At 42.9% G+C, this 11,365-nt stretch overlaps 1 protein-coding gene across 3 annotated transcripts in view; it reads left to right on the top strand.

The window, feature by feature from the left end:
• The first annotated feature begins 200 nt into the window (after positions 1-200).
• The window catches only part of GLS (glutaminase), a 78,184-nt gene continuing 67,019 nt past the window's right edge, over positions 201-11,365 (top strand). For all 3 annotated transcript variants that reach the window (XM_082690495.1, XM_082690496.1, XM_082690497.1), the window contains exon 1: positions 201-823. In XM_082690495.1, the coding sequence (XP_082546621.1) occupies positions 411-823 (413 nt within the window). In that variant the 5' untranslated portion in view covers positions 201-410. The remainder of the gene's footprint in view (positions 824-11,365) is intronic.

Raw genomic sequence — 11,365 nt, 5'->3', positions numbered from 1 at the left:
GCCCGCGCTCCCTCCCCCGCGCCGACTCCGCGCGCACCCGGCGCCGAGAGGGATTTGACTGCCCCAGTCACCAATCAGGAGAGAGGTCGAGGGGACGAGCCAATCGGAGCGGGGAGAGGGGGCAGGACGCCAGTGTCCTCCCGCCCCCACGAGGCTGAGCGCGGAATGTCTCCGGCCCTCCCCTGCGCCTCAGCCTCAGTGCGGAGCCCTCGGCCGCGGGAGGAGGAGCAGCAGCCCGCAGCCGCCGAGGAGCCGCCGAAGCTGCGAGAGCCGGAACCGAAACCACACCCACGTCGCCGCTCCCGTCCTCTGTCGCCCTCTCGGCGTCCCACCGAGGCCGCGTTCCGGAGGACAGCGGCCGCCCACTGCCCGCGCATCCTCCTCCGAGCGCTGCTGACGGAGCCGGCGGCATGATGCGCCTGCGGGGCTCGGCGATGCTGCGCGACCTGCTCCTGCGGCCTCCCGCCGCCTCCTGCGCGGCCCTGAGGCGGGCGCAGCCCCTCGCCACGCAGTGCCGGCGTCCCCGAGGCGGGGGACAGGCGACCGCCGGCCCAGCGGCCGCCGCGCGTCTGCACCCGTGGTGGGGCGGGGGCGGCCGGCCGGCGGGGCCCCTCGCGCGGGGGCTGTCTAGCTCCCCGTCGGAGATCCTGCAGGAGCTGGGCAAGGGGGGCCCGCAGCCGCCGCCGCCGCAGCAGCAGCCGCAGCCGCAGCCCGGGGCGGCGCCGCCCGCGGCCCCGTCGGCTCCCGGCCCCAAGGACGGCCCCGGGGAGACGGACGCGTTCGGCAACAGTGAGGGCAAGGAGCTGGTGGCCTCGGGCGAAAAGTGAGTGTCCGCGCCGGGCGGGGGCGGCCTCCCCCTGCGCGGGGCCCGGGAGGGGCGGTGGGGCGGGAGGGGAGCGGAGGTTCGAGAAAGAGAAAGAAAGAGATGCCGGCGGCCTGCGCAGGCTGCGCCATGTGATTCGGTCCGGCCCCGCCCGCGCCTTCCCTGCCGGCGCCCCTCCGCGAGGCCCCCACTTCCCTTCCCCGCCCCCGGCGCGGGCCGCCCGGGAGGAGCCGCGCGGGGGCCGCGGGGGGGGCTGGTCCCCTCCTCGTCCGCCCCCCCCGTCCCCGGCCCGGTCCCCCCCCCCCGTCCCCCGGGCCGGTCCCCCGCCCGGTCCCGCGGCCGCCTGTGCGCGCCGCGTGCGCCGCTCCCCGGCCCGCGGCTGCAGCACCTGGCGCCGGCCCAGCTCTCGTGGGTGATGCCCGCGGTCCGCTCCGCCGAGTGACACTCGGGAGGCGGTGGGAGCCCGCCCGCGGCCTTCGCGGCTCCGGACTCGTCGCTCCCCGGCCCGGGTTTCTTCCCCGCGCCGCCCGCGTCGCTCGCTGCCGCGGTCTCCGTAGCAGCCCCGCGTGGCAGAACGTTCGTAACCTTTCTGGAGCGGCGCCGCGCCGCCCTCGGGGCGCCGGAAATCGTGTTTTCGCAGCGAGGTGAGGAGAGCCGAGTGGCCGCGATGGGGCGCGCCGGAGGACACTACGTGTTTGCCCGGGGACCAGCCTCGGCCTGTCCGATGGCTCTCATGAGTGGGTGGACTGTCAAAAATAAAGACCCGCATAGCCAAGATGAAGCGTGACTTGGTAAAACACTGGGAAATCCGAGCCGCGGAGCCTGCGCGCCGGAGCGGTCGAGGGTTGTCACCTGTGCCGCGCGGCAGTTCACCCGAACGCAGTGGCTTTTCCCACGCGGTGTGGGAAGCAGTTTCTTGGATCGCTCGTGTGACATAAATGGACCCAAACTTTGTTTTCCGCGTGAGTGGAAATGTATCTGTGGCTTTCTTCATCCTTCCCCGTTGGCTGACACGTCCTGCCGCTAGGCGACCTCTTGCCTCCCTGTGACTTAACGTTAGCGTTGTCTCCAGCCTCAGATCACCTTACGGCAAACTGAAAGTGCCCTTTGAGTTTTGTATTTTCAGCCTCAGGCTGGCCTCCTGTTTCCTGTAATTGAAGTTGGCACCTTCCTCAAACATTCCAAGCTCAAGTGTTCCCAGACTGAAAACTGTCACGTAAAAAAACAAAAACACCCACACATTTATGGGGAAAATTTGTGGTATTCTGTGATCATGATTTTGTGCCACAAAGTAGCTGGAGGACCATAGACAGGTCATTTAGCATCTTAGATGATTTGAATCCCTTCAAGGTCCAGAAGGCTAGACTTCTGTTAAATTTTGACCTCTCATGTTTTTGAGGGAATAGCATGTGTGCTTAATCTCAGGTGGAACTCTGGTACCTTATCATCTGGTTTACGAGACTTGGCACTCGTTTCAATACCGGAGCCCGGAGTTACGGAATCGCAAAATGCAACTGCCAGCATTTAAGAGTTGTTCTTAAGGCTGTAGAAGAGAGCAGCTTTCTGTTGAAAATGTCTTCCAGTCTGTGTCTCTTCAGTGGCTCTAGTGTCCCTCTTTTTTTCCCTTTTTGTTAGGTAGGAAATTGATCTTCTTTTGTGATTCACATGTTTCCCAGAATTTCTAGCTTCATTGTCTTCTGAATAAGAGATGATCTCTTAGCAATAACTTTCATACACTTTGGCTAATACTTACGACAGTGATGCATAAAAACTGTCGTGTACTATATCCTAATCAACAAAGAAAACCGATCTAGAGAGGGAATCCTTTAAGCATATTTGCTCAGATGCCCCGGGAGTTTGAATAACCAGTAAGATACTCTTGTTTACCTTAGTATAAAGAAGTTTATTTTTCTGCCACCAAAGTTAGGAGTAATAGCTAGACTGGCTCAGGAACAATCCAAGTATATGATAATCCTGAGAGCTCTCAGTCAAGGATTTAAAGAGTGAACCCCAGCTGCCTCCAATCTGTATAAAGTTGAAGAGCACTGGTCTCAAGATTCCCAAAAATTTTTTAAATCTTATGAAAGATTCAATTTCCTGAATGCTGTGGTTTCCAAAGGTAGCTTTCCTCCTTCGACTCCTTCGATTTTGCCTTTGTGTGATAAGCATTTCTGTCATTCTGGAGGTTAGCCTGCCGTTGATCCCGTTATCCTTTCTAATGCTCAGCTTCCAAAGCACAGTTCATCCCTCAGTCAGCCAGCCATCTGGAATGCCAGCACTCGGGACTCTGCCAGGTTTTATGGGGGATTATTAAAAGAAATAGCCATGTGAAAATTAAATGAGTTGACGTTTTGTAAAAGGCTTAGGACAATATTTGATATGTGTTAAATACTACATAAATCTTTATTAAACAAGAAATTGCTTCATTTATTTTAAAACATGACAAGGACATTGACCTTTGAATTTTAGGCTCACATATGAGAAATTTCTTTTGGTTTTTTAATTTCCAGAAAAAATTTCTCTTGAGAAATTATTGTACTTACATAAAACTACTTGATTTGCACTGTTTATCTTTTTAGCTTGTATACTCAGTAAGCTCAGAGTGAATTGAATAACCATACAACTTTAATTAATAAACACGGCTGAGCTATTTCTTGTACCTACTTTACTTGGTCTTACTATATTTTATTTACCATATTATTTTCTGGAAAGAGGTGGGATATAAGCACATTAACCTACTTACATTTTTTTCCGTCAGATTCTTTGAACCAGTGTCATCCTAGGCTATGCCATCTCCTTCAACCAACTTCAGTCTGGTTTAGATTCCTGATGTAGCTTAAGATTTAAGATTTACATATCTTAGAGAAAATGTAATGATCTTCGCTCAGTTTTGACTGTAGTATACTAATTTTTGTTGCTATCATTTCATCATTTTGAAAACCACTTGGCTTGGCTCTCTTCATTTTTTAAATTGTTCTCTTTGCTTTCCTGGCTCTGTTTTGGATTTGCTCACTGAGTAAACCCTGAGGTTAAAGCCTTTGCTTCTTTCCCACTTGTCTGTCTTCTCAACATGTGCCTTCTCTCAGCTTTGACTCTCATGGTAATATTTCATCTCTTATCCAGACTCTTTTCTTACATTTATCTCCACATGTTGATGATCCAAATTTAAATTCTGTGCCCCCATATTCATTCTTCTGTCCCATTTCAATCTATTTTGCATACTGTTCTGAGATTAATTATAGAGTTTTAATTTCAAACTACCACTCTCCTTCCAGACTGGAGTGAGCATTATATCAAAATCGCAAACCATGCTGTCACATGCAATATTCTGGATCAACCTTAATGCCAAATGCTTGCCCATCATGGACATTTTATCATACTGTTCTCCATGCTTCATGTCTGTAAAGCTCAGAAGTGGGTATCCTATCTTAGTAAAGAGTAAAGAGTGACAAAGGGCTAGCAGGGTGGAATGAGGGACGTTTTTGTTACCTTCTGTTTGGACATTTTATTGTTTAATTAGAAAGGAAAAAGTTATAACAAAAGGACTAGGCTGGGAAAATATCAGCACATGTATGTTCTTTAGTAAGCAGGTAATTCATTCAGGGTGTAATACTGACGATACAGGAAATAGTATTCCATCAAAACGATGAGATCATTTTTACCCTATCAGATGGGCAGATGTTAAGTTAAATCAAGTGATGTAGATGGTGAGGGGAATAGGAACTCTTACATTGCTAGTGGAAGTATAAATTAGTTCAGCTATTTTGGAGGGTGGTTTGGTAGTATCTGTCAAAAACTGCATACCCATGATGCAGTTGTAATTGAATGTTTGCTCATCTGCATGAAGTCATGGCCTTTAAAAATGTATCTTAAATATGCGGAGTTAAAAATATATTAAGGGGCAGTTGGGTGACTTGGTTGTGTGTCTGTCTTCGGCTCAGGTCATGATCTTGGGATCCTGGGATCAAGGCTCCCATGGCCTCTCTTCCCCCACAGCACCCTAGCTTCAGATTGTGTGACTTATTTTGGTAGTTAATATTTATTAAATGGAAAGTGAGGCTCAAAGTATCATTGAATCATATGCTGTAAGAATTAAATCTCCGAGTAAGATTAAATGCCTAGGCATTTCAGCAAACATTGAATTGGGTCTATACACGGTACTGATAATGAAGTTGAGACAGTATTTGGCAGATATAGATCGTTTCAAAGTGAAAGAACCTCTCTGAAATAGGCGACAAATTCTGTCATCCTTTAATAATGTGTTTGCTTTTCATTTGTAAAAGTGAACATATATATAACTCATTAAAATTGAGATTGAAATTATATTTAATTAGGAGCTTTCAGTGAACTCCTCTCATTTTATTTGTGGTTTCCTCTATTAAAATTTTTTTTTAAATTACAGTTATCAGTGAGTTTTAGTTTACTTTTAATGGCCAGTTGTAACCTATATTATAACATTATTTGCTGTCTAATGTTTATATTAAACCACATACATCTATCTAGTCACGAATGTATCTGTGGTGATCTGTAATTAACAAATTACATGCTGCTTATTAATCTTTAGATGAAGTTCACTGAAAGAGCGTGAGTTAGATCTTGAACTTTAGCGTCTTTGAATTTTAGCCTCTTTTCAGGCTTTACTGTTTACAAAGAAGTCTGCCTACTCAAAATCAACTAACTCAGGAAATGACTACCAAATTGAATTCAGGTTTTTTTTGAAGCAGTAGGTAGGGAAAAGTAACAGGTAGGAGGGGTACTATTTTAATCTGAAGAAGCTAAATGTCATTTTGAAGAGAACTTTGTTGAATACATTTGTGGGTTTGAGTTTCAAAAAGTTACTTGAAATAAGCAAAAAGATATATTATTTCCTTGTGATTATGAAGTGAAGAAAAACTGAAAGTCTGATTGTAGGTTTTGCATTCTTTGAGGAGCTCGGTCTTTAAATCCTGTATAAATCAAGGAGTTGCCTGTTGGCCTTTTCACCTTTTAAGTCATTTGCTAGTAAGAGGAATGCTTAAGGAAGCTGAGTGAACAGATATAGTTGTAAAATAGTTATTAATTGTTGATATCTCTAAGTGAGTTAAATAGCTTTTAGGTAGACACTAAGATTTTATCCTTGGATCTGCTCAGGTGTAAAACTGCTTTGGTTATGAGACAGGGTGCATGCAACTAATTATTGTACTTGGTAATTTTTCTGGCCACCTATAATGTGGTATGAGTATGTTAATGTGTTGTCTTGGTTTCCTTTGGGAAGTATTCTCTGGTTGGTGTGTAACATTGCTTACTGAGTTCTAAAGAAATATTTGTAGCGAAAGCAATAATTTAACGTGGAACTATTGATATTACATAATGGACAGTAAGTTGATAACTTTCAGGATTTGCATATATATTTTTGCCTCCTAATTTCCATTACAGACTTCTAAAGATTTTTTAACATTTATTTATTTTAGAGGGGAGGGGCAGAAGGAGGGGAAGATAGAGTCTCAAGCAGATTCTGCACCGAGTGCGCATTCCAACGTGGCTCCTCATGGGGCTCCATCTAATGACCTTGACATCAGGACCTGAGCAGAAACCAAGAGCTGAAACACTTAAAAGTGTGCACACAGGTTCCCCTAAAAAAGATTTCATTTATTTGAGAGAGAGAGAGAGCACGCGCGCACATAAGCTGGGGTGGAGCAGAGAGAGAGGAGGAAGCAGGCTCCCCGCTGAGCAGAGAGCCTGATGCTGGGCTTGATCCCAGCACCCTGGGATCATGACCTGAGCCGAAGACATATACTTAACCAACTGAGCCACCCATGTGCCCCTAAAAAAGATGTTTAAATTGTTACTTTCATGAGGGTATTCTGAGTGACATGGGCACCTAAGATTCTTGGTGAGAGTTCTTAGGAATGCAGACTTTTTAAGAACAGTTCTTAAACTATGAACCTTTAAATATATTCATACATTTTTAGGCACCTAGGCTGAGTTGTAGAAAGATTTATTCACTAATACTTCTGGCACAGTATTATGCATACTAGAGAAGAATGGAGAAAAACTTATGTTTAACATTAGTGGAATGGTTAAGTAAATGATGCTACATCCATATGAAAGTTTCTTGTTCAGTCATTTAAGATGTGTACACATACTTTGGGGGGGGTAATAAGACAATGGTAAGCCTGAAGTTAAAATACAAAATTTACTGAGCAGTATGCTCTTAAGTGATCCTTAAGCTTAAAAAAAAAAAAAAAGAAAGAAAGAAAGAAAGAAAAGAAAGCTTAGAAAACGTGTCTGAGGAGAATAAACTGAAATGATATCAGCAGTTGTAGTTTGTGAAAAATGGGCATTGTTTTTCCTGCCTCTCTAGAGTTACTAAGATTTCTCATTATGATTATAGTTAGCCCTTGAATAATGTAGAGATTAGGGGTGCCAGCCTCCCCTCACAGTCAAAAATCTCCTGACTTCCCCAAAAATGTTACTACTAATAGCCTACTGTTGACTGGAAGCCTTACTAATAACATGAACAGTCAATTAATATATCATGTGCTATATTCTTATAATAAAGTAAGCAAGAGAAAAGAATGTTATTAAAATCATAAAGAAAAGAAAATGCATTTGCAGTACTGTACTGTATTTATTGGAAAAATCTATATATAAGTGGACCCACGTAGCTCAAGCCCATGTTGTTCAAAGGTCAACTACATCTATAACTTCTATAACTAGAAGAACCACATCTGTTAAATTTTAAAATTGTAAATCTCTACTTTGCTGTTTTAGTCTGCTAACCTAATATCCTGTTTCTGGTACATATAACAGGAAGTACCTACATTACATTAAAAAGTTAAAAAACATTGTGAGTCTTTGTACAGCTTTGTACAGCTCTTATCAGCATTATCCAATTGTGTTCACTATTTGCAAACATCAAGCTTTTTTATTCCTAAACTATTCTCGGTGTAGGTCTCCTTAGAAAATGTTGAATGTTTTTTGCTACAGTAAAAAGTTATAACGGTCTACGGCCATACCACCCTGAACGGGCCCGATCTCGTCTGATCTCGGAAGTAAAAAGTTATAACGAATAAAGTTTAATATTTCTTGTTCCAACTTAGAGTTTACCATAAGGGAGCATTGCTGTAGTGATGCTCTCAGGCACGTGTTGGCAAACTTTTTCTCAGAAGGGCCAAGTAGTATGTACTTTTGGCTTTGCATGCTATCTGGTCTATGTTAATACTATTCAAATTAGCGGTTATTAGCAAAGCTGTCAAGGACATCAGGTAAATGAATAGGCATGACTGTCTTGCAATAAAACTTTATGTACAAAAACAGGGGGCGCTGATATAGTTTGCTGCTGGTGGCTCCAACATTAAACTGTATTTAGTTGTGTAACGTATATTCTCATATTCTGACTAGTTGTACTTCAATGATTTGTTCCTTTGTGGATTTTTGTATCCTCAGTTGCTGTATCTTGTTCCTGTTCTTCATGTCTCCACTTGCCTATTTTCCTCTTACTCTCACCTTCCATGCCTAATTTGCTTTAACTATTAAAAAAAATTCCAGTAAAATACACGTAACGTAAAAATCTTTTATCTTAACCATTTTTAAGTTTATAGTTCAGTGACATAAGTGCTTTTTAAAAAGCATTCAAATAATTAGACTTTTTGTATAAAATGTGTGAATATAGATGCTGTGTGTGTGTATCTTCTGAGTAAAGCTTATAGTCTTTAGTGTAGGAATTTAGGAGGACATCTATTTTAGCCGCTTAAAAACTGAGAATTAGAATTGGAAGTGACTTTAAAAACATTTAACTCCACCTCATTTTACATATTTTCTAAGTTGGCCACATAAAATAGCCTAACTAAATGACTAAAGTTCCTGCAGTATTAGGACTTAATTTGTTTTTTTCATCTGCTAGTAGATTAATAAAATACTGTACTGAATTGATTACTTTTTTAGGTACAGGATTGGAAGAGACCTTAAAAACCCATATCCTGGGGCGCCTGGGTGGCTCAGAGGGTTAAGCCTCTGCCTTCGGCTCAGGTCATGATCCCAGGGGCCTGGGATCGAGTCCCGCATTGGGCTCTCTGCTCAGCAGGGAGCAGGGAGCCTGCTTCTCCTCATCTCTCTCTCTGTCTGTCTCTCTGCCTATTTGTGATTTCTCTCTGTCAAATAAATAAATAAAATCTTAAAAAAAAAAAAAAAACCCATATCCTGGTGCACCTGGGTGGCTCAGTCATTTAAGCATCTGCCTTTGGCTAACTGGGGTCATAATCCCAGGGTTCTGAGATCCCTCTTAAGTGGGGAGCCTTTTTCTCCCTCTCCTTGTCCCTCCTTCCCCCCCCCCAAATGAATAAATAAAAAATAAAATCTTAAAAAAATAAGAGAGAAAGAAAACAAACCATCTCCCCCAGCTGATGTTTTTTTCCTCTTTTATACTCTCTGAAAATTGTTACTTATCTCTGCTTGAATAGTTCCTTGACTGAAGTTAATTCCCTTAGAATATTGCACCTTCCATTTCAGAGCTGGGTTTTGTTTTGTTTTTTTTTTTTTGTATCTCTGAAGTCTGCCTTACATTAACTTCTATTTACATATTTTAATTATTTCAAAGACATCTTTCTAGAATGGTATTAAAGTGCTTTCAGTAACAATTCACATAGTATCTGTATTTTTACAACTGGAGTGATTTATTAAAGGATACTGAGGGAATAGGTGCTTGGAAGGAATAACAGTTGAGTATTAGGGACTTGACCTGCCCAGGTCCTGGTCCTCCTCTCAGAGACCAGCAGACTGCCCCCCGGGTTAGACTTCTAAAGTTGTACATGTGGACAAATTGCCATCAACTGTATGGAGAGCCTGGCCACTTCTCACATAAAGATTTATGGCTTTGGTGCTTCTCACTCTGGCATTCTCTTGGTAATTTTCAGAAAAGTCTAATCAGAACAGCAGCCCTAATTTAATACAGTCTGATCCTCGCTTTGTACAGGATACAGTTTTAACAAGGTTGAACAACAGTTTAGTTATCTAACATAGGTAATTCCCGTTAACATTTTGGTTAGAAATTCTTCAGTGTGTAAGGACTCTTATCTTTCATTTTTCTGAGTGAGCTCCAGGTGTTCCTTCTAAAATGGAGAGCTAATAACTGAGCGTAGTTGGTGTGGTATACCGGGAAGTAGCCAGGACTAGAAACCAAAGACCAGCTTTCCACGACTAATTCTGGTCCAGCCACTTAAGAACTGTGTGACATTAGACATGGTGCTGGGCTCTGAGATCAGAGTCTTTATCTGTAAACTTTACTTTAGCACATAGGGTTTTAAGATAGTAGGAGATCATTTCTTAACAGTAAAGCCTTAAAATATGTAAGATTTTGTTTTTAAATTCCACCAATAATTAGCCTTGGGGCAAAATGATTTGGAGAATAAGCAGAATTTGTCACTTGTCGGATTGTCAGACTTAGGATATGTGGTCAGTCCCTCATCAGTTCAATTCTTAACCCCATAGGTTTATTTAGTAAATTAATTTTTATTGAAGTATAATCGACATACCATATTGTATGGGTTCCATGTGTACAACATAGGGATTCCACATATTCATGAATTGGGAATTGATCACAGTAAGTCTAGTTACCATCTGTCACCATACAGAGTGGATGCATTATTATTGAAGATGTTCCCCATGCTGTAAGTTACATCCTCATAGCTTATTTATTTTGTAACTGAAAGTTTGTACCTTTTGATCCCTTTCACCTATTTTGGCCCCCACTTCCCAACCCCTCTCCCCTCTGGGAACCACTACTCTTCTCCATGTCTGTGAGTCTCAACTGGTTTAATCTAATTTGCTGGTGTTGATGGACAACTATTACTATCAATCAGGTTACTTGAAATTCAGAATGATAGACTGATTTAAAAACAACTTCAGTTTCTTTTTAAAGATCATTGTTTTAAAATGATGACATAAGTAAAAATACCAAAGCATTCTTTTGTGTTCTTGCACGATGTGGGGTGTTGTGGGGCTTGATCCCAGGACCCTGGGATCATGACCCCAGCCGAAGGCAGATGACTAACGACTGAGCCACGCAGGTGCCCTGGACCTTTATTATTATTATTATTATTTTAAATCTAGTTGGGGAGAAAAGTTTCTAATTATCTGATAGGTTTACCATACTATACAATGCATTTGAGGTACATGGAGTTGACCTCTACACACACACACACCCCAAAAAGAAGGTAATAAGCTAGTCTTGAAGGTTTATAGTTTAGAGAAGTCAGATAACATAAAATGTTATTTAACAAAATAGGACAATATAGTTGATTTCAATTTTTTTCTTCTCATTTTGCTGTCCTTAGTAAAGGCTTGCTTTCATTTTCCTCCTTTCATTTGATACTAGAGTTTTTTAATTAATAAAATTTTGAACTGATGACGGAGAGTTTACAGTATTGTTTCTAATTACAAATTATATTTACTTGATTTCCCCCACCCATCAAGGCAAAATTGAATGCTTACTTTGTACTTGCCAATACTTTTCTTACCCTTCTGTCCTAGTACTTGCCCCGTTGCTGTAGTCTTTGCTATCCT

Source organism: Mustela nivalis (genome assembly GCF_964662115.1).
Source record: "Mustela nivalis genome assembly, chromosome: 11".
In the NCBI taxonomy this organism is placed as follows: Eukaryota; Metazoa; Chordata; class Mammalia; order Carnivora; family Mustelidae; genus Mustela; species Mustela nivalis.
The sequence above is the reverse complement of the archived record's forward strand: the minus strand, read 5'-3'. Positions and strand labels throughout refer to the sequence as shown.